Consider the following 24434-nt stretch of genomic DNA (forward strand, 5'->3'; position numbering starts at 1 on the left):
ACCAGCAGCCCCGAGTACCCGCAAAGCAACGGCCTCGCGGAGCGCGCTGTCCGCAGCGCCAAGGAGCTGCTGGAACATTGTCGTCTTGCCCATTCGGACTTCTACCTTGCCCTCCTGAACCTCCGCAACATTTCCCGGGACCCCGCACTTGGTTCGCCTGCCCAGCGCCTCATGTCCCGCACCACTAGACCCCCTCTCCCGGTTTCTCAGCAATCTCTAAAGCCCGCTGTCCGCAGCCCTGGCGCTGTCAAGGAGCGCATCATCGAGAAACAGGTCATCCAAAAGCGCTCCTTTGACAAATCTTCCCGACTGCTTCCCCGTCTGTTCCCAGGCCAGGTTGTCCGGATGATGTCCACCTCCGGTCATCACCGGCTGGCCGTTGTCGTTGGCAATGCCGACTCTCCCCGGTCTTACCTGGTTAATTACGAGGGCACTGTGTACCGTCGGACACACCAGCACCTGCTGCTTGTCAACGAGCCTGCTCCGCCTCCCGCGGACCCGTATTCGCCGCCTGTCCATTCACCGCCGCCTGAAACTCCTCCTGCCCCTGTCACTCCTCGCATGCCCCGGACACTTCCCTCTCAGCACCCTGTGCCCAGCCCACGCGAGCCTCCTTCTCCTGCCTCACCTGCTGGTGTACCCGTTCCTTCCCCCCGTTCTCCTCCTTCCCCTGTGCGTTTGTCTCCCGGTTCTCCCATCTCTGTCCCTGCCCCCGTTCCTGTAGCTCCTGCGGTTGAAGGGGAAGGTGGGTTGCGCACCCGCTCTGGGCGGTTGGCCAAGCCGCCTGTCCGGTACGGAGTGTGCGAGTAGTCTGCGTCATGATGTTTTCTAACTGTTTATGGTTTGCCTCTAGCGTATGAGCCGTGGTCGCTTTGTTTCCAAGAGGAAGGATGTAGATCAGTGCATGCTCCTTTAACATAGTGACCTCACCACTACTAACCACTCCCCATTGTCTCCTGTATAATTGTAGCTTCCCCGCCTCTAGCTCGCTCTCTAGTTCCAGTGATGACCACGGACAGCTAGAGCATAATGTGTGTAGTGACTATAATAAAGATACTTAGTAAGAGACTTTGTGTGTCGAACAAGTCCTTTTACAACTCCCACCCCCTCACCTCCAGTGACCACCAGCCCTCTCTCCTTCCCCAGTGTTCCCCACCACGCCTGATCCTGACTGCTCAGGAAGCAGCGCCTGTCCCACCCCTGGCAACATTTATTTTGCAGCTGTGAAGCTTATTTCTGAACAGCTTATTTCCGCAATGCCCCAATACAAGAGCAGTCGCCCACCTGGCTCAGCGGCAGAGTTGCTGCCTTATAGCGCTTTCAGCACTAGAGACATGGGGTCGATCCGGACTCGTGGTGCTCTCTGTATGGATTTTTTGTATGTTCTCCCCGTGATCTGCGTGGTTTTTTTTCCGAGATTCTCAGATTCTGGTGAACTTCTACCGCTGCACCATCGAGAGCATCCAACTCTATCACAGTATGGTATGGCAACTGCTCTGTCTCCGAACGGAAAACATAGCAGAGGGTGGTGAAAACTGCCCAACGCATCACCGGTTCCTCACTCCCCTCCATTGAGTCTATCCAAAGCAAGCGAAGGGCGCGCAGCATCGTCAAGGACTGCTCTCTCCCCAGCCACAGACTGTTTACCCTCCTGTGGCTGTTACACTACTTAACTCTGCACCTTGGTGATTGCCAGTCACCACCCCCCCCCCCCCCAGACACTCCTTCCCCCAGAAAAATTGCACTACTACTACTACTGTTTGTACATATATATATTTTACTGCTCATTATTCTATGTTCGCTCTTCTGGGTGAGATGCTAACTGCATTTCGTTGTCTCTGTACTGTACACTGCACAATGACAATAAAGACGACAGATGGCACAATGGACTAAGTGTTCGGCTGGCAACCGGAAGGTAGCTGGTTCGAATCCCGCTTGGAGTGCATACTGTCGTTGTGTCCTTGGGCAAGACACTTCACCCACCTTTGCCTGTGTGTGTGGATGTAATTATGTGAAGCACTTTGGGGTCAATGCAAGTTGACTAAAAATGTGCTATATAAATAAAGAAATTTAATTTAAATTTAAAGATTGAATCTGAATCTGAGATCTTTGGTTTCCTCCTACACTCCAAAGACGGACAGGTTGTAGGTTAATTGGCTTGGTATAAATGTAAATTGTCCCTAGTGTGTGTAGGATAGTGTTAATGTTCGGGGGTGACTGGTCGATGCAGACTCGGTGGGATGAAGGGCCTGTTTCTGCGCTGTATCTCTAAACTAAACTAAACTAACATTGATGATCATTGACATAGAGGCAACCTTCATTGATTCAGAAGTTTACTCAAACATTTTTAAAAATCATGTAGGCTAGGGTTGAAATCATGAGAGAATTCACTAAATTATCAAAGGTTAAAGGCTGATGGAAATAGTTGTTTAGATGATTAAGAAAGATGGAGAGAACATTCCCTCTAGTGGGGGAGTCCAGAACTAAGAGAATTCTAAATGTTGCCGACCTTTGGGGTCAATTGTGAGTTTTTAAAATTGAGATTCTTAATCCTGTACATGGTGTGAGTATTGTTAAGGTTGCAGGACCACAGTGTCCGAGACTTTTTTTTAAATTAAAAAAAAAAAACTTTTTATTAGAAGTACAGTAAATTACAATAATACACATCAGATATATCTTATTACATTTGTTGTACCACTTCGTTTTTCGAGCTTTAAAAAAGATAGAAATAAAAGAAGTAAGGAAAGTGAGCAAGAATCGTGAAGGTGCAGGAAAGTGTTGGGAAAAGAAAGCCCCTTAGGGAAGAAGTTAGAGAAGGAAGTAAAGAAAGGAAATAAGACCCTAGAAAGAAAAGAAAAAAAAAGAAAAACAATCGCTCTATTGTAACACAAAACTCCACAAAAAAGGATATACCAACCGTATTTTTATTTTTTTTAATTTATTTTATACCAGATCCTGGTACCATTTATATTTTAAATTACTATTGCACCTTATGCTTGTAATAGTTCCATAAATGCAGACCATGTCTTTTGGAAGTGGTCTACTTTGCCTGCTAGGAGGAGTCTCATCTCTTCCAAGTGTAGTGTTTCGAACATGTTTGAAATCCACATTTTTATTGTTGGTATTGGAGCATTTTTCCAAAATTTGAGTATAAGCTTTTTTCCCATTATTAGCCCGTAATTAAGTAAGTTCTTTTGAAACACGTTTAATTCGGGGTTACCTTCCGATATTCCAAAAATGATCCATTCTGCTTTTGGTACAAGTTTTATTTTAAATAATTTTGTGAAGATTTCAAATATTTCATTCCAGAATTTTTGGATTTTTATACAAAAAAACAAAAGAGTGTGCTATGGTAGCTTCTTGTGACTGACATTTATCACAAATGGGTGAGACATTGGGGAAAAGTTTATTTATTTTAGTTTTTAAATAATATAGTCTATGTAATGTTTTATATTGAATTAGAGTATGTCGTACGTTGATCGAGCATTTATGCACATATAGTAAGTGTTTATCCCAGCTCTCTTTTGAAATTTTTATAGCTAGTTCTTGTTCCCAGTCTCTTCTAATACCACCGGTTGTAGGTATTTCTATATTTAAAATAATATTGTATAAGTATGATATTAGATTTGCTGATTCAGCCTTTGTCTTCATGGCTTCATCCAATAAGTCTGGGGACATGTTATGATGGTCTTTTGTGTATTTTTTCAGATAGTCACGGATTTGAAGATATTTAAAATATTGATTATTTTTCAAATTATATTTCAGTTGTAATTGTTGAAATGCTAATAATTTTCCTAATTCATACAAGTCTCCGAGCGTTTTGATTCCCATTCTTTCCCATTGTGTAAATGATTTATCTATAATCGAAGGTTTAAACGACGGGTTATTGACTATTGGCATTAAAAGAGATAGATTTCTTAATTTTAGATTCTGTTTTATTCGTTTCCAAGTTCTAATTGTGCTATGTATCCGAGTGTCCGAGACTTGAGTACACAACAGCCATGCTCCATTCAAAGGTGTTTGATGGGCTGAGCATCTATATATATATATATATAGTTATCTTTACTAAAAAGTGGTGAGAATGAAGTGCTCGCTCCCACATGGATCAGCTCAGGCAATCATTAACGATGCATTCAGAGATGATGGATTTATACATGAATGAGAATGAGGAATATGATGAAGGATGCTAGGGACACGACTCATGAAACCCACGAGTGCTCCATGTCCTCTAACCGTCTTTACAAATCAGCGCAGCCCTGCTCAGATACCCGCCTGCACTTCCTACCACATCAGGATTCTGCAATAGTTGCTTCACCTTATTCGGTTCCCATGATCCACTCAGTTATGCAAAGCTTCCACCCACTTCACCACACTCCACCGGTCCACCTCAGATACAGGCCCACCGGCTACCACCGGCCCACCGGTCCACTGGCCCACCGACTCACCGGCCCAATGGCTACCACCGGCCCACCTCAGATACAGGCCCACCGGCCCACCGACTCACCAGCCCACCGTCTACCACCGGCCCACCGGCCCACCGGCCCACCTGAGATACAGGCCCACTGGCCCACCTGAGATACAGGCCCACCGGCCCACCTCATATACAGGCCCACCATCTATCACCGGCCCACCGGCCCACCTGAGATACAGGCCCACTGGCCCACCTGAGATACAGGCCCACCGGCCCACCTCATATACAGGCCCACCGTCTACCACCGGCCCACTGGCCCACCTGAGATACAGGCCCACCGGCCCACCTCAGATACAGGCCCACCATCTATCACCGGCCCACCGGCCCACCTCAGATACAGGCCCACCGGTTACCACCAGCCCACGACACAGACTAAAGCAACTTACCACCTTCTTCCACTTCATCCTTCGGTTCTGGTACCAGGTTTTCACTTGGAGCTGAGTTAATCCCAGTGACTGTGCCAAGTCCAATCTGAAAGCCACATAAACAAATCCTAAGTATCTTTATATTCTTGGTAAATCCTTCTTCTAATATTATGTCCATCTTGTTAATCTGCCTGTTAATCATTGAGTCAAAGCACAAACCTCTATTACTTCACTGCAATGTCTATCTTGCACAACCTTTCTATTCCCATTACTCAGCGGTCAGGCAGCGTCTATGGATGGAATAGATAGGCGACCATCTGCAGACAGAACATTGAATTTTTAAATTTTAAGTAACATCCCCCCCCCTCTCTTTCCTGCACTCTTACCCTCCACCCACCCCGATGCACCTCCCTTTCTTGTTCCCATTCCCTTCCCCCCATGTCCCTGCCTCTGGCTTTATGTTTCTCTCCTTATCTGATATGTTTTACCTCCTTTTAATCTCTAACCATCACTTACTTCACATATCCCAGAATCAACCCCCCCTCATTGTGTCCCACTGCCACTTGCTAGGCTTTGTCCTGCCCCCACTTCTCTTTTCCTTTTTTGCAGATTTTTCTTCCCCCACTCCGCTGCAATCAGTCAGAAAAAACATTGTCGATCTATGGCACTTCGTGTTTTACTCAAGTTTCTAGCATCTGCAATAACTTGTATCTCCTTCTGTTCTCATCCTATTGTTTCTGTTTGTTGTGAGTTGTGAAATAATTCAATCTTTCTTTTTACACAGATAGACACAAAACACTGCATCTCAGTGGGACAGGCAGCATCTCTGGAGAGAAGGCATGGGTGACGTTTTCAGACTGAGAGTTAGGGGAGAGGGACACCAGAGATATGAAAGGATAAGGTGTGAAAACGACAAATCAAAGCAGACGCCGATCAAGGAAATGCAGAATGGTTCACTGTTAGCTGAGGGGAAGGTGAGAATGAGGCATACAATCAGTAAATGTAACCATGAGGACAGTGAAACCAGTCGGAGAACTAGGGTGGGGGAGGGACAGAGAGAGAGGGAAAGCAAGGGTTACTTGAAGAGTTGAAGAGTTCAAGAGAGTTCAAGAGAGTTTTATTGTCATGTGTCCCTGATAGGACAATTAAATTCTTGCTTTGCTTTAGCACAACAGAACATAGTCGGCATGAATACTGAACAGATCAGTGTGTCCATATACCATTGCATAAATATATACACACATGAATAATTAAACTGATAAAGTGCAAATAAACAGATTACTGGCTATTAATGTTCAGAGTTTTGTCCGAGCCGAGTTTAATAGCCTGATGGCTGTGGGGAAGGAGCTGTTCCTGAACCTGGTTGTTGCAGTCTTCAGGCTCCTGTACCTTCTACCTGAAGGTAGTGGGGAGATGAGTGTATGGCCAGGGTGGTGTGGCTCCTTGATGATGCTGCCAGCCTTTTTGAGGCAGCGACTGTGATAAATCCCCTCGATAGACGGGAGGTCAGAGCTGATGATGGACTGGGCAGTGTTTACCACTTTTTGTAGTCTCTTCCTCTCCAGGGCGCTCAAGTTTCTGAACCAAGCCACGATGCAACCGGTCAGCATGCTCTCTACTGTGCACCTGTAGAAGTTAGAGAGAGTCTTCCTTGACAAACCGACTCTCCGTAATCTTCTCAGGAAGTAGAAGCGCTGATGTTAGAGAAGTCAATGTTCATACCGCTGGGGTGTAAACTGCCACACTACAGGGGCCAATGACCTACTCTTGCTGCTGACTCGTATGTTTCCCTTTAGTTTCAGCTTTAGATTCTGTACACTGTGGTTATTTCGATTGTAATCATGTATTGTTTTTCAACTGACTAGTTAACAAGCAATAAAAGGTTTTCACTGTACCTTATACACACGTGACAATAAACTAAACATAACTCAACTCAGCTTAGACTTGTCGCTTTTTTCCATCAGTTACATCTAATTAAGTGGAATGTTTATGCCCAATCACTTCTAAAATATTTAGCACCTTTTTCTTGCTTTTCCGTCCCAGTATAGGCAAGTTGGTTTACACAGAGAGTGGTGGGTGTCTAGAACACACTGCCAGGGGTAATAGTGGAGGCAGATACCATATGGTGTTTAAGAAGCTTTCAGATAGGCACATGGATATGCAGGGAATGCAGTGGTTTGGATCATGTACAGGCAGATGAGATTAGTTTAAATGAACCAACTTCCCCTTTTGTGTCTCCTTATTTGGAAGAAAGATGCAGAAATAAGCACGAAGATACACTATGCTAAAACCCAAGGGAGAAAAGGGTGTTTACTGATGTGTGGGAAGGAACTGCAGATGCTGATTACACACCAAGATAGACACAAAATGCTGAAGTAAAATGCTGAAGAAGGATTTTGTCCCAAAAAGTCACCAATTCCTTCTCTCCAGAGATGCTGCCTGCCTCGCTGAGTTACTCCAGCATTTTGTGTCTGTCTTCGATATTTAGTGATGATCGACTCAGAAGTGAAGCCTGTTGGTTCATCTCTGTTATATAATTGAAGGGTGTACATTAAGTGCAGAGAAAGCCAGTTCTGCTGTGGCTACACACGCACTCTCACCCCCAGAGATCCTCTCACTGCTTCCCACATCGAAACTCAACGTGATCTGCTCAACAAAGTCCTAGCTGTACCACGAGGGTCACAGACATACACTGGGCAACTGAAAATGAAAACAAAAACTGTAGATACTGGAAATCTGAAATAAACTGCTGAAATGTTCTGATCAGACAGTGTTCACAGAGAGAAGAGTTTGTTCACGCCTGGCTGCTGACAACTTCCAGTATTTTCTGCTTGTTCTCCAAGTTGCCCAACCAAACTAGTCCCATTTGCCTGCACCTGACATTTACATCCAACTTTTCCTATCCACGTACTCGTCCAAGAGTCTATTAAATGTTGCAATTTTACCCGACTCGACCACTTCTTCAGGCAGCTCGTTCCACAGATGCTCCACCCTGTGTGTTAACAAACTTGCTCCTCAAGTTCATCTTAAATCTTTCCTCTCACATCTTAAACCTATTCCCTCAAGTTTTACACTCCCCTGCCCTGGAGAAAAGACTGTGGCTATTCACCTTATTTATGCTTCTCATGATTTTATAAACCTCTATAAAATCACCCCTCAGCTTGCTACACTCCAGGGGGGAAAAAGAGCCAAACTATCCAGCCTCTCCTTATAACCCATTCCTTGAAAACCCAATGTCAATTGTTGCACCCTATCCTGTTTCATGCCATCCTTCCTTCAGCAGGCTGAGCCAGACTGTACACAGTAGTCCAGGTGTGGGTGTACAGCACAGTACAACAAACACACTGCTATCCAGTCATCAAGAGGCTCTCTTGCTGTATTCCTGCGCGATGGAACTGGGTAAGAAAACACTTGCTGCTCCTAAGCCTTATCACAGAACAAGCAGTCAGGTAGGATCCAGTCAAGAAATCCTTCCTTCGCTCCATAGATGCTGCTGCACCCGCTGAGTTTCCCCAGCAATTTTGTGTACCTAAGAAATCCTTCAATATCCTTTAAACTCATCAGACTTGAAACACTAGCATAATTGCAAATAGTAACAAAACAATTAAGGACCCAAGTTATTTGCAACTAATTTTGAAAGGCACCTGGCATTAAAAATTGGTCAACTTCAAAGACATAACAAAATCTGTGGGATGTCAGTGTACCTGCAGAGGCAGATGTTTTGCATCAAGATTCATTGGAAGGGAGCCTTTTGTTTGTGCTTGTGTGTGTGTGTGTGTGTACATGAATCTCTGAATGTGTGTACATTCATACAGTGGATATGGCTCGGGGTGGCAAGGCCCTTCTGCCTACTGAGTCCGCACCGACCTGCAATCCCCGCACATTGACACTATCGACACACATTAGGGATAATTTTACACCAAGCCAATTAACCTGCAAACCTGCACGTCTTTGGAGTATGTGAGGAAACCGGAACACCTGGAGAAAACCCACGCCGGTCACGGGGAGAACATACAAACTCCGCACAGACTCCGCACAGACAACACCCACTGTCAGGATCGAACCCGGGTCCCGGGTCACCGGCGCTGTAAGGCAGCAACCCTACCACTGTGCCACCGTGCCACCCTAGACTTTCAGAGTCTAGACTTTCAGCATCTGGACCATAGAGCCTACAACTTGAATGGATGGGACTGTGAGATGGTAGCCATTGCATGAACTTACCACATTTAGGCTTTGGGTTTGGGAGGTGCTGTCACTGAACCTTTGCGAGATTTTCCATGTTTTTTTAGAGATACAGCCCAGAAAACAGGCCCTTCGGCTCACCGAGTCCGCGTTGACCAGCAATCCCCATACATTAGCACTATCCTACACACTAGGGGTTATTTACAATTGTACCAAAGCCAATAAAACTGTACGTCTTTGGAATGTGGGAGGAAACCGGAGCACCTGGAGAAAACCCATGCGGTCACAAGGAGAATGCGCAAACTCCATACAGACAGCACCTGAAGTCAGGATTGAACCCGGGACTCTGGTGCTGTAAGGCAGTAACTCTACCATTGTGCCACCTCAGTGCCAACACAGTGCTGCAGTGTTGTCTGCATTGGTCACACCCAGCAGATACTATATACCAATGGTGAAGGAAGGGAAGATAGAAACAATACCAATCAAACAGGCAGCTTTGTCCTGGATGAAGACAAGCTTCATGAGTGTTGGAGCTGCACTCAACCAGGCAGTGGAGAGTATTCCAAGCCCTTGTAGATGTTGGAAAGGCTTAAGGGTGTCAGGGGTGGAGTCCAGCCTCTGACATGATCATGTCACCATGGTATTTTGTGGCAGTTGCAGTTACATCTCTGGTCAGTGGTGACCCCAGGTTATTGATGGCGGGGGGCTGGTGATGGTAATATAGGATCGTGTCTGTACATTCCTTACCATTTATCACTGAACCGTGAAGATTCTCCAGGAATTGCTGCATTTATTCCCCCACAGAAGGTGATGGTGACCTATCTTCTTGAACCAACTCTGCCACCAACGTTCGTGCTTCTGTCTTGCTGCTGAGATGGGACATACTCAGCGATCATGATGAAGGAGAATGGGGCCTTTGTTCCGTGCCTATCACTGTATCAGTATATTGCTTAAATAGTCTGAGAATTAGTTCCCAGCTTAGGCATGTCCCCATTTAGTTTAGTTTATTGTCACGTGGACCGAGGTACAGTGAAAAGCTTTGTTGGGTGCTAACCAGACAGCAGAAAGGGCAAGACATGATTACTATCGATCCATTCCTGTATCTTGGCATGATTCTGCACATGCCTTTGTGTGTATACTTATCTCCATGTATGAACCACACTGTCCATGTGTTCTCTGCAAACATTGGTACATACATGTAACAAACCCTTCTGTGCCTGATAATGTCTGTGCAATAATCTATACGTGTGTGTATGACCAGAAGAGAAAAGAAGAGCCCACTGTTTTAAGGTATATCATCCTATTAAATCACCAGAGTGCTAATATTGCAATACACAACTGGTGCGGGAACGTTGGGCCAAAGGGTCGGATTCCACGCTGCATCACTCTATGACACAACCCTTCTGAAAAAAATCGCTCTTCGTCTGCACATGAATATATACAAGGACAGGACAAAGATGCCGAATATTTCTCTCAGGAATCTGAACGTGCTTTTACATAAATTTCACGAAAGCCTCAGGAGTGTGTTTCCTGAAGTTAAATATGTCATTCACGTGAGAGAGAGCATTTGCTGCAATACTCTGAATGGTCCCATTGTATCACTGCCATGAGAGAAAACCACAAAAATGTTCCATTCTGCAGATTGGGATTAACTGTAATGTCAGGTGAATTAACAAATGCCCATCAATATGGAAACAATGGCAACAAACATACACCTACAAGCACCCGCGCAGTCCCATCACCCAGTCAGTCGGCTTCCACCATTGCAACAGCCTACCTCCGCAGGGCCCTCTGTGGTACTCTGAGATGCAGGAGGGAGCACAAACAATGCTTGGCTCCTGAATCCAGTCTCCAACTCCTTACAGTCATAGAGGGATAGAGCTATACAGCTTGAAACAGGCCCTTCGGCCCAATTCATCCACACAGACCAGGTTGCCTAACAGGTCCCCACTTGCCTGCACCTGATCCACATCCATCCACACCTTTCCTATACATGTACCTGTCCAAGAGTCTTTAAAATATTGTTATTCTATGCAGCTCTGCAGTTTCCTAGCGCAGCTCGTTCTATTCACCCACTATCATCTGTGTGAAAGAGTTGCCCCTCAGGTCCCTTTAAATCTTTCACATCTCACCTTAAACCTGTGCTCTGTGGTTTTAGACTCCCCTACCCTGGGAAAATGACTGTGGTTCTGCACCTTAACGCTAGCCCTCATGATTTTATACACCTCTGGAAGGCACTCCATGGAAGGTGCGCAGGCAGGTTTGTTAGTGCTACACGGATGGGTATAACCTAAAAATTGGTGGGCGTGTGGAGTCAACAACGTGGACGCGTATGCATGCAGCTAACGGGAAAGAGAGTGTAGGAACGATCACGTTTAAACTAACAGGTTAGGGGGATGGGAACAAATGCAAGGAGACAGAGGACCATACAAGGAGGACAGAGGCTAAAAGTAATAATAATATAATAATACATTTTATTTATGTGCGCCTTTCAAGAGTCTCAAGGACACCTTACAAAAATTTAGCAGGTAGAGGAAAAACATGTAAGGGGAATGAAATAAATAGTAGAGACATGACTAGTCCACAAAGTAAAGGCAGAATTCAATTCAAAACACAATATGAGGCAATTAATGCACAGATGAAAAGGGATGTGGGGCTAAGGATAGGCAGAGGTGAAGAGATGGGTCTTGAGGCGGGACTGGAAGAAGGTGAGGGACACGGAATTGCGGTAGAAGGGAGATAAGAAAAACTAACCTGAAAGCTTTGTGCCTTAATGTGAGGAGCATTCATAATAAAGTGGATGCATTGAATGCACAGTTAGTAGTTAAGGAATATGATATAGTTGGAATTACAGAGACATGGCTCCAGGGTGACCAAGGCTGGGAGCTAAAAATGCAGGGGTATTCAATATCCAGCAAGGATAGACAGATAGGACAAGGAGGTGGGGTGGCATTGCTGTTTAAAGCGGAGATGAATGCTATAGCAAGGAGAGACATCAGCTTGGATGCTGTAGAATCAGTATGGGTAGAACTGCAAAATAACCAAGGGCAGAAAACACTTGTTGGAATTGTATGCAGATGACATAGCAGCAGGAGGGAGGTTGGGGATAGCATTGAGCAGGAAATTAGGGATGCATGTGGCAGAGGTACAGCGGTTATCATAGGTGACTTGAATCTACATATAGATTGGGCCAACCAAATTGGTAACAGTTCCGAGGGGGAGGATTTACTGGAATGTATATGGGATGGGTTTTTAAACCAATATGTAGAGGAACCGACTAGAGAGCAGGCCATCCTAGACTGGGTATTGTGTAATTTGGAAGGATTAGTCAGCGAACTTGTTGTGCAAGGCCCCTTGGGCAACAGTGACCATAATATGGTGGAATGCTGCATTAGGATGGAGAGTGACACAGTTCATTCAGAGACTGGGGTCCTGAACTCGAATAATTAAGACATTGAAGGTATGAGACAGGAATCGGACTGGGATAGACTGGCAAATTATACTTAAAGGGTTGACAGTGGAGATGCAATGGCGAAGATTTAAAGACCACATGGATGAACTCCAGAAATTGTTCATCCATGTCTGGCGAAAAAAATAACTGGGAAGGCATCTCAAACCGTGGCTGATGAAGGAAGTCAAGGATAGTGTTAAATCCAAGGAGGAGGCATATAAATTGGCCAGAAGAAGTGGAAAACCAGATGACTGGGAGAAATTTAGAACTCAACAGAGAACAAAGGGGTTAATTAAGAGTGGGGAAAAAAGAGCATTAAAGAAAGCTTGCGGGGAATATAAAAACTGACTGTGAATTTTCTTTAGGTATGTAAAAAGGAAAAGATTAGTGAAAATGAATGTAGGTCTCTTACAGTCAGGGACAGATGAATTTATCATGGTAAACAAGGAAATGGCAGAACAGTTAAATGAGTACTTTGGTTCTGTCTTCACTAAGGAAGACACAAACAATCTCCCAGAAATACTAGGCGACCGAGGATCTAGTGGGAGGGCGGAACTGAAAGGAATCCACATCAGTCAGAAAATGGTGTTGGGTAAACTATTGGGACTGAAGGCAGATAAATCCCCAGGGCCTGATGGTCTGCATCCCATAGTACTCAAGGAGGTGGCCCTAGAAATCGTGGATGCATTGGTGATCATTTTTCAATGTTCTCTCGACTTTGGATCAGTTCCTGTGGACTGGAGAGTAGCTACTTTTTAAGAAAGGAGGGAGAGAGAAAACAGGGAATTATAGACCAGTTAGCCTTACATCGGTAGTGGGGAAGTTGCTGGAGTCGATTATTAAAGATGTTATAGCAGCATATTTGGAAAGCAGTGACAGGATCGGTCAAAATCAGCAAGGATTATGATGGGGAAATCATGCTTGACTAACCTTTTGGAATTATATGAGGATGTAACAAGTAGAATGGATAAGGGAGAGCCAGTGGATGTGGTGTATCTGCATTAAAAAAAAGCCTTTGACAAGGTCCCACACAAGAGATTAGTGTGCAAAATTAGAGCACGGTATTGGGGGTAGGGTACAGACATGGATAGAGAACTGGTTGGGAGACAGGAGGCAAGAGTAGGAATTAAAGGAGGATGCTATGAGGCTGCAAGGTGACTAGGAAAGGTTGGGTGAGCAGCAGAAGCATGGCAGATGCAGTATAATGTGGATAAATGTGAGGTTATCCACTTTGGTGGTAAGAACAGGAGCCTTCCCCAAATTATTATCTGAATGGAGCAGATCATGAAAATGGGAGGTGCAACAAGACCTGGGTGTGCTTGTACATCAGTCACTGAAAGTAAGCATGCAGGTATATCAGGCAGTGAAGAAAGCTAGTGGTATGTTGGCCTTCATCGCGAGAGGATTTGCGTTTAGGAGCAATGCGGTCCTACTGCAGTTGTACAGGGCCCTGGTAAAACCGCACCTGGAGTATTGTGTGCAATTGTGATCTCCTAATTTGAGGAAGGACGTTATTGCTGTTGAGGGAGTGCAGCGTAGGTTCACCAGGTTAATCACCGAGATGGCAGACTGTCATATGCTGAAAGAATGGGAGAACTGGGCTTGTATTAGCTGGAATTTAGAAGGATGAGAAGGATTCTTACAGAAACATATAAAATTCTTAGAGGATTGGCCCGGGTAGATGCAAGAAAAATGTTCTCGATGTTGGGGGAGTCCAGAACCAGGGGTCGCAGTTTAAGAATAAGGGGTAGGCCATTTAGGACTGAGATGACGAAAAGCTTTTTCATCTAGAGAGTTTTCAATCTGTGGAATTCTCTGCCACAGAAGGCAATGGAGGCCAATTCACTGGATGTTTTCAAGAGAGAGTTAGATTTAGCTCTTAGGGCTAAGGGAATCAAGGGATATGGGGTAAAAGCCGGAACGGGTTACTGATTTTGGATTGTCAGCCATGATCATATTGAATGGCAGTGCTGGTTCGAAGGGCCGAATGGCCAACGCCTGCACCTATTTTCTATGTTTTTATGAAAAAAGACCCAGCCTCTATCCAGCCTCTCCTTATAACTCAAACCTTCCAGCCTGGTAACATCTTTGTAAAGGAAGGAACTGCTGATGCTGGTTTTGCACCAAAAACAGACACAAAAAGCTGGGACTACTCATTGGGTCAGGCAGCAGCTCTGGAGAAAGGGAATAGGTGATGATTCGGGTTGAGGCCCATCTTCAGACTGAGAGTTAGGTAAGAGGGAACCGAGAGATATGAAAAGGTACATAGAACAAATTAATGAATGATATGCAAAATGGGAGTTGCGGAGAGAACAGTCTCTGCGGAAAGCGGAAAGGGGTGGAGATGAGAAGATGTACTAGTAGGATCCTGTTGGAGGTGGCAAAAATGTCTGAGGGTTGTATGATAAATGCAACTGCTAATGGGGTGAAAAGTGAAGATTCGGCAGACACTGTCCTTGTTGTGAGTGGGGGGAGGGGGAGCAAGGGCGGGGTACTCAGGAGACACAAGTGAGGGATTCATCTATGGTTGAAGAGGGGAACTCAGATGTCGTGATATGGAACACCTCATCTTGGGTGCAGCTATGGCATAGACGGAGGAATTGGGAGTAGGGGATAGAGTCTTTGAAGGAAGCAGGGAAGGAAGGAAGTATAGTTGAGATAGTTGTGGGAGTCAGTAGGTTTATAATAAACGTCAGGCAATAGTTTATCTCCTGTGATGGAGACGTTGAGATTAAGAAAGGGGAGGGAGGTGTCGGACATGGTCCAAGTGAATTTGAGTGCAGGATGGAAATTGGTAGTGAGGTTAAAGAAGTCCATGAGTTCTGCATGGGTGCAGGAGGTAGCACCGATGCATCTGCGTCCAAGATGAGGTGTTCCATATCAGGACATCCGAGAAGTCCTCATTCTTTAGGGAACGGGGGTTCCCCTCTCCCATCATAGATGAGGTCCTCACTCATGTATCCTCGGTACCTCGTAGCTCCGCCATTGCTCCCCCTTCCCCTAATCACAACAAAGACAGAGTCCCCCTAGTCCTTACCTTTCATCCCATAAGCCATCGCACACAACACATAATCCTCCAACATTTTTGGCACCTCCAACGGGATCCCACCACTAGCCACATTTTCCCATCTCCCCTCCCTTTCCGCCTTCCACAGAAACCGTTCTCTCCACAACTCCCTGGTTAACATTTCTTCCCAACCAAACCGCCCCCTCCCCAGGTACCTTTCCTGCAACCGCAGAAGATGCAACACCTGTCCCTATAACTCCTCGCTCGACTGTCCAGGGACCGTGACAGTCCTTTCAGGTTAGGCAGAGATTCACTTGCACCTCCTCCAACCTCATCTACTGTATCCGTTGTTCAAGATGTGGACTACATCGGCGAGTCCAAACATTGACTGGGCGATCGTTTCGCTGACCATTCGCTGAGCATTCTGGCAGGCAGGTTTGCCACTGCTACACGGGTGGTTTTGAACTGAATAAGGGAGGTGGGGTGTCAAATGGGATAGTCGAGGACGGAGTTAAAGGGAAAGAGAGTAAAGGGATGGTTAATGACCCCAGAATTAACGGGAAAGGAAGCGTATGGGATAGGAGCGCATGGCCAAGCGTAATAGGGATCGATGTGAAAGGTGAGATGCGTAAGGAATTAAAAGTATTGTATATGAATGCTTGAAATATAGGAAGTAAAGTAGATGAGCTTGAGGCTCAGTTAGAGGTTGATAGATATGACATTGTGGGGATTACTGAGACGTGGCTGCAGGAGGATCGGGTCTGGGAACTTAATATTCAGGGTTATACATCCTATAGAAAGGACAGGCAGGTGGGCAGAGGAGGGGGGTAGCTCTGCTGTTGTGGGATGGAATTCAGTCCCTTGCGAGGGGAGACATAGGGACTGACGAGGTAGAGTCACTGTAGATTGAGTTGAGGAATTGCAAAGGCAAGAAGACACTAATTGGTGTTATTTACAGACCCCGAAATAGTAGCCCGGATGTAGGGTGTAAGTTGTAGAAGGAGTTAAAACTGTCATGTAACAAAGGTAATGCCACTGTGGTGATGGGGGATTTCAATATGCAGGTAGACTGGGAAAATCAGGTTGGTTCAGGACCCCAAGAAAGAGAGTTTGTAGCGTGCCTCCGAGATGGATTCTTAGAGCAGCTTGTAATGGAGCCGACCAGAGAAAAGGCAATTCTGGATTTAGTGTTGTCCAATGAACCAGATATAATAAGAGAACTCGAGGTAAAGGAACCGCTTGGAGGTAGTGATCATAATATGATTCGTTTTAATCTGCAATTTGAGAAGGAGAACGTTAAATCGGAAGTGTCAGTGATGCAGTTGAACAACGGGGATTATGAAGGCATGAGAGGGGAGCTGGTCAAGGTAGACTGGAAAGGGATCCCAGCAGGAATGACAGTGGAACAGCAATGGCAGGAGTTTCTGGGCATAATCCGGAAGACGCAGGATCATTTCATTCCAAAAAGGAAGAAAGATTCTAAGGGGAGTAGGAGGCAACCGTGGCTGACAAGAGAAGTTAGGGATAGAACTAAACTAAAAGAAAAGATGTATAACACAGCAAAGAGTAGCCGGAAGCCAGAGGTTTGGGAAACTTTCATAGGACAACAGAAGGAAACAAAACGGGCAATACGGGCTGAAAAGATGAAGTATGAAGGGAAGCTGGCCAGTAATATAAAGAAGGACAGTAAAAGCTTATTTAGATATGTTAAGGGAAAAAGAGTAGAAAAGTCAAATGTGGGTCCCTTGAAGGCAGACACGGGTGAAATTATTATGGGCAACAAGGAAATGGCAGAAGAGTTGAATAGGTACTTCGGATCTGTCTTCACTAAGGAAGATACAAACAATCTCCCAGATGTACTGGAGGACAGAGGATCTAAGGGGGTAGTGGAACTGAAATAAATTTTCATTAGGCGAGAAATAATATTGGGTAGGCTAATGGGACCGAAGGATGATAAATCCCCTGGGCCTGATGGTCTGCATCCCAGGGTCCTCAGGGAGATGGCTCTAGAAACAGTGGACGCATTGGTGATCATTTTCCAATGTTCAATAGATTCAGGATAGGATAGCTAATGTTATCCCACTTTTCAAGAAAGGAGAGAGAAAACAGGGATTTACCGACCAGTTAGCCTGACTTCAGTGGTGGGAAAGATGCTGGAGTCAATTATTAAAGAGGTAATAATGGGGCATTTGGAAAGCAGTAAAAGGATTAGTCCAAGTCAACATGGATTTATGAAAGGGAAATCATGCTTGACTAATCTTCTGGAATTTTTTGAGGATGTGCCAAGTAAAATGGATGAAGGGGTGCCAGTAGATGCAGTGTATCTAGACTTTCAGAAAGTCTTTGATAAGGTCCCGCATGGGAGACTGGTGACTAAAATGAGAGCACATGGTATTGGGGGTAGGGTGTTGACATGGATAGAAAATTGGTTGGCAGACCGGAAGCAAAGAGTAGGAGTGAACGGGTCCTTTTCAGAATGGCAGGCAGTGGCGAGTGGAGTGCCGCAAGGCTCGGTGTTGGGGCCGCAACTGTTTACCACATATATTAATGATTTGGAAGAGGGAATTAGGAGCAACACTAACAAGTTTGCGGATGACACAAAGCTGGGTGGCAGTGCGAACTGTGAAGAGGATGTTAGGAGGTTGCAGGGTGACCTGGGCAGGTTGAGTGAGTGGGCAGATGCGTGGCAGATGCAGTATAATATAGATAAATGTGAGGTTATCCACTTTGGTGGCAAAAACAAGGGGAGCAGATTATTATCTCAATGGGGTTAGGTTAGGTAAGGGGGAGGTACAGTGAGACCTGGGTGTCATTGTACACCGGTCACTGAAAGTTGGTGCAAGTACAGCAGGCAGTGAAGAAAGCTAATGGAATGTTGGCCTTCATAACAAGAGGATTTCAGTATAGGAGTAGAGAGGTTCTTCTGCAATTGTTTGGGGCTCTGGTGAGACCACATCTGGAGTATTGTGTACAGTTTTGGTTTCCTAATTTGAGGAACGACATCCTTGTGATTGAAGCAGTGCAGTGTAGGTTCACGAGATTGATCCCTGGGATGGCGGGACTATCATTTGAGGAAAGATTGAAAAGACTAGGCTTGTATTCACTGGAGTTTAGAAGGATGAGGGGAATCTTATAGAAACATATAAAATTATGAAAGGACTGGACAAGCCAGATGCAGGAAAAATGTTCTCAATGTTGGGTGAGTCCAGAACCAGGGCCACAGTCTTAGAATAAAGGGGAGGTCATTTAAGACTGAGGTGAGAAAAAACTTTTTCACCCAGAGAGTTGTGAATTTATTGAATTCCCTGCCACAGAGGGCAGTGGAGGTCAAGTCACTGGATGGATTTAAGAGAGAGTTAGATAGAGCTCTAGGGGCTTGTGGAGTCAAGGGATATGGGGAGAAGGCAGTCACGGGTTATTGATAGGGGACGATCAGCCATGATCACAATGAAGGGCCGAATGGCCTCCTCCTGCACCTATTTTCTATGATTCTATGTTTCTATGTAACACCTTCGCTCAGCCCGCGCCGCGGAACCCTACCTGATTTCCCGGTTGCTAAACTCTTTAATTCTTCTTCCCATTCCCTCACTGACCTTTGTGTCCTAAGTCTTCACCATTATCAGAGTGAGGCTAAATGCAAATTGGAGGATCAGCATCTCATATTTTGCCTGTGCAGCTTACAGCCCAGTGGTATGAATGTTGATTTTTCTCACATCAGGTAGCCCCAGCATTCCCTCTCTCTCTATCCCTCCCTCACCCAAGTTGCACCAGCTTCTCATTTTCACCCAACAAACAGCTAACAATGGCTTATTTCCTTTATCATTGCTACTATTTTTGCATATCTTTCATTCATTGTTCTTTATCTTTCTACACCATCGTCTATATCTCTTCTTTCCCTTTCCCATGAATTTCAGTCTGAAGAAGGGTCTCGACCTGAAACATCACCCATTCCTTCTCTCCAGAGATGCTGCCTGTCCCGCTCAGTTAGTCCAGCTTTTTGTGTCGATCTTTAGTTTAGTTTAGTTTAAGTCAGTTTAATTTATTGTCACGTGTACTGAGGTACAGAGAAAAGCTTTTGTTATGTGCTTTCCAGTCAGTGGAAAGACAATACATGATTACAATTATGGGCCTGTTCCACTTGGCGATCTTTTCGGCGAATGTTGGTGTCATATCAGTGTCGCCAAAAGATTTTGAACATTTGAAAATCCAGCGGTGTGAAAAAAAATGTTGCGACACTTGAAAAAAAAACACATCAATACATCATCACGCCGCATCACGCCGTGTCACGCCGCATCAATACATCATCACGCCGCATCACGCCGCATCAATACATCATCACGCCGCATCACGCCGCATCACGCCGCATCAATACATCATCACGCTGCATCACGCCGTGTCACGCTGCATCAATACATCATCACGCCGCATCACGCCGCATCAATACATCATCACGCTGCATCACGGCGTGTCACGCCGCATCAATACGTCATCACGCCGCATCACGCCGTGTCACGCTGCATCAATACATCATCACGCCGCATCACGCCGCATCACGCCGCATCAATACATCATCACGCCGCATCACGGCGTGTCACGCCGCATCAATACGTCATCACGCCGCATCACGCCGCATCACGCCGCATCAATACGTCATCACGCCGCATCACGCCGCATCACGCCGCATCAATACGTCATCACGCCACATCACGCCGCATCACACCGCATCAATACATCATCACGCCGCATCACGCCGTGTCACGCCGCAAATTTTTTGGTGACCTAATATATCAGTCAATGATGCTGGCAGTCGCCGATAAAAGCCACATGGGATAAGCCCTTAAAAATATCTATATATCTACAGTGTTTAGATACAGTAGATGATAAGGGAATAAGGTTTAGTGCAAGGGAAAGCGGGTGCAGCAGCATCTATGGAGCGAAGGAAATAGGCGACGTTTCGGGCCGAAACCCTTCTTCAGACTGATGGGGGGTGGGAGGGAAAAGGAAGGAAAAGGGGAGGAGGAGGAGCCCGAGGGCGGGCGGATGGGTGGGAGGAGACAGCTAGAGGGTTGAGGAAGGGGAGGAGACAGCAAGGACTAGCAAAATTGGGAGAATTCAATGTTAATGCCATCCGGACGCAAGGTTCCCAGACGGAATATGAGGTGCTGTTCCTCCAATTTCTGCTGTTGCTCACTCTGGCAATGGAGGAGACCCAGGACAGAGAGGTCGGATTGGGAATGGGAGGGGGAGTTGAAGTGCTGAGCCACCGGGAGTTCAGGTAGGTTATTGCGGACTGAGCGGAGGTGTTCGGCGAAACGATCGCCCAACCTACGCATAGTCTCCCCGATGTCAATCAGCTGACATCTAGAGCAGCGGATGCAGTAGATGAGGTTGGAGGAGATACAGGTGAACCTTTGTCGCACCTGGAACGACTGCTTGGGTCCTTGAATGGAGTCGAGGGGGGAGGTGAAGGGACAGGTGTTGCATTTCTTGCGGTTGCAACGGAAAGTGCCCGGGGAGGGGGTGGTGCGGGAGGGAAGGGAAGAATTGACGAGGGAGTTGCGGAGGGAGCGGTCTTTGCGGAAGGCAGACATGGGGGGAGATGGGAAGATGTGGCGAGTGGTGGGGTCACGTTGGAGGTGGCGGAAATGGCGGAGGATTATGTGTTGTATTTGCTGGCTGGTGGGGTGAAAGGTGAGGACCAGAGGGACTCTGCCCTTGTTGCGAGTGCGGAGATGGGGAGAGAGAGCAGTGTTACGGGGTATGGATGAGACCCTGGTGTGAGCTTCATCTATGGTGGCGGAGGGGAATCCCCGTTCCCTGAAGAACGAGGACATTTCCGATGCCCTGGTATGGAATGTCTCATCCTGGGAACAGATGCGGCGTAGGCGGAGGAATTGGGAGTAGGGGATGGAGTCTTTACAGGGGGCAGGGTGGGAAGACGTGTAGTCCAGATAGCCATGTGAGTCAGTGGGTTTGTAATGTATGTCGGTCAGGAGTCTGTCCCCTGCGATGGAGATGGTGAGGTCAAGGAATGGTAGGGAAGTGTCGGAAATGGTCCAGGTGTATTCGAGTGCCGGATGGAAGTTGGTGGTGAAGTGGATGAAGTCAGTCAGTTGTGTGTAGGTGCAGGAGGTGGCCCCAAAGCATTCAGTTCATGTGGATTGGAGGATAGCTAATGTTATCCCACTTTTCAAGAATGGATGTATGAAAGGGAAATCATGTTTGACTAATCTTCTGGAATTTTTTGAGGATATGACAAGTTAAATGGAGGAAGGGATGCCAGTGGATGTAGTGTATCTAGACTTCCAGAAAGCCTTTGATAAGGTCCCGCACGGGAGACTGGTGACTAAAATTAGAGCACATGGTATTGGGGGTAGGGTGTTGACATAGATAGAAAATTGGTTGGCAGACCGGAAGCAAAGAGTAGGAGTGAACGGGTCCTTTTCAGAATGGCAAGCAGTGGCGAGTGGAGTGCCGCAAGGCTCGATGTTGGGGCCGCAACTGTTTACCATATATATTAATGATTTGGAAGAGGGAATTAGGAGCAACACTAGCAAGTTTGCAGATGACACAAAGCTGGGTGGCAGTGTGAGCTGTGAAGAGGATGTTAGGAGGTTGCAGGGTGACCTGGACAGGTTGAGTGAGTGGGCAGATGCATGGCAGATTCAGTATAATATAGATAAATGTGAGGTTATCCACTTTGGCGGCAAAAAGAAGGGGGTAGATTATTATCTCAATGGGATTAGGTTAGATAAGGGAGAGGTACAGCGAGACCTGGGCTTCCTTGTATACCCAGGTCTCTGAAAGTTGGCGTGCGGGTACAGCAGGCAGTGAAGAAAGCTAATGGAATGTTGGCCTTCATAACAAGAGGATTTCAGTATAGGAGTAAAGAGGTTCTTCTGCAGTTGTATAGGGCTCTGGTGAGACCACATCTGGAGTATTGTGTACAGTTTATGTCTCCTAATGTGAGGAAGGACATACTTGTGATTAAGGCAGTGCAGCGTAGGTTCACGAGATTGATCCCTGGGATGGCGGGGCTGTCATATGAGGAAAGATTGAAAAGACTAGGCTTGTATTCACTGGAGTTTAGAAGGATGAGTGGGCAACATATAAAATTATAAAAGGATTATCTTATCTTACTTTCTTATATCTTCTGCTCTCTATTTTTCTCTTTCTTTTTCTTTGGCTTTCTTCTTAACTCTTTTTCGTGTTTACGTTTCTAAGGGTCTCTCTTGATCACTTTCACGCACTTACTATCCTATCCTATACTATCCTATCTAACTCTCTTTACTTTCCTTCTTTTTAAAGTTTAAAACAAGAAGTGGTACTGGGAATGTATTATGTTATTTTTGGCTTATATCACTGTAATGTACACTACTTCTGATAAATAAAATATTAATAATCAAATTATAAAATACTGGACAAGCTAGATGCAGGAAAAATGTTCCCAATGTGGGGCGAGTCCAGAACCAGGGGCCACAGTCTTAGAATAAAGGGGAGGTCATTTAAGACTGAGGTGAGAAAAAACATTTTCACCCAGAGAGTTGTGAATTTATGGAATTCCCTGCCACAGGGCAGTGGAGGTCAAGTCACTGGATGGATTTAAGAGAGAGTTAGATAGAGCTCTAGGGGCTAGTGGAGTCAAGGAATATGGGGAGAAGGCAGGCACGGGTTATTAATTGGGGACGATCAGCCATGTTCACAATGAATGACAGTGCCGGCTCGAAGGGCCGAATGGCCTCCTCCTGCACCTATTTTCTATGTTTCTATGTTTCTATGTTATGTAATTGCAAGTATCTAAAAAAATCTTTGTTTTCGAGACCATACTTTGACTTTAAATCTTGGAAGCTCATAAACTCACCATTTTCTGAAACTGTATACATATGCCTATTTGTGCCCATTCTTTGAATCTTGAATCATACACCCCTGGCTTAAACTTTGAGTCATATGCGAACCACTTCAATGCGTGCACCCCTCTTTTTAATTTGTATTTTTCCACTATAACATTCCATATTTCTAATGTAAATGCTACTATTGGATCCATAGCATGTCTTAAAACCAAAATCTGGGTCTGGTAACCCTGTATCTCCCTTTCCATTTCTTTCCATCGAGATTCATAATCAGGTCTACACCAACAAGCCAGAGGTCTGAGTTGAGCTGCATAACAGTATTTCCGCAGATTTGGTAAAGCCATTCCACCCTTGCTTTTCGGCAGTTGAAGTGTTGTTAGTTTTATTCTTGGTTTTGTGCTATTCCAAATGAATCTAGAGATCATCTTATCCCAGGCTATGAATTTGTCTCTGGGAACATTAATTGGGAGAGATTGGAATAAATATAGTAGTTTAGGTAGGATATTCATTTTTACCGTTCGTATTCTGGCACTGAAGTCTAGAGGAAGGGTCGACCACCTTTCAACATCTTATTTGATGTTTTCTTCAATTTTGTTATAATTAGTTTCAAACAAGTTGAAAAGTGTTTTGGTTATAGTTACACCAAGATACAGCATCGTTTTATAATTCCATTTCAGATTATATGCGTCTCAGATTTGTTGGGATGGAGAATAGTTGAATGAAAGAATTTGTGCTTTTGTTATATTCAGTTTATACCCTGAGTAGTATCCATATGTTTCAAATTGGTTCATTAGATTTGGGAGACATATATCTGGTCGTTCAAGAAAAATATTGACATCATCAGCGAAAAGACCAATTATATGTTCTTTCCCCCCTATTTTGACCCCCCGCAGGTCTTCTCTCTGCCTTATTGCTTGTGCTAAGGGTTCAATATACAAAACGAAGAGAGTAGGAGAAAGACAACATCCTTGTCTTGTGCCCCTCTCTAACTGGATCCTTTTTGATATGTTTCCATTTACCTTAATACTAGCTGTAGGCTAGTGTAGCTGTACAATACACCGAATTGTATCTTAATTGAAACCAAATCTCCTCAGTACTTCATATAAAA

General features: G+C 45.3%; 1 protein-coding gene across 1 annotated transcript in view; it reads right to left on the reverse strand.

The window, feature by feature from the left end:
• The window catches only part of barx2 (BARX homeobox 2), a 91235-nt gene that overhangs the window by 41770 nt on the left and 25031 nt on the right, over nt 1-24434 (reverse strand). The window contains exon 3 of the mRNA XM_033049679.1: nt 4858-4942. Within this exon, the coding sequence (XP_032905570.1) occupies nt 4858-4942 (85 nt within the window). The remainder of the gene's footprint in view (nt 1-4857; nt 4943-24434) is intronic.

This window comes from Amblyraja radiata, chromosome 33, assembly GCF_010909765.2.
Source record: "Amblyraja radiata isolate CabotCenter1 chromosome 33, sAmbRad1.1.pri, whole genome shotgun sequence".
NCBI lineage: Eukaryota > Metazoa > Chordata > Chondrichthyes > Rajiformes > Rajidae > Amblyraja > Amblyraja radiata.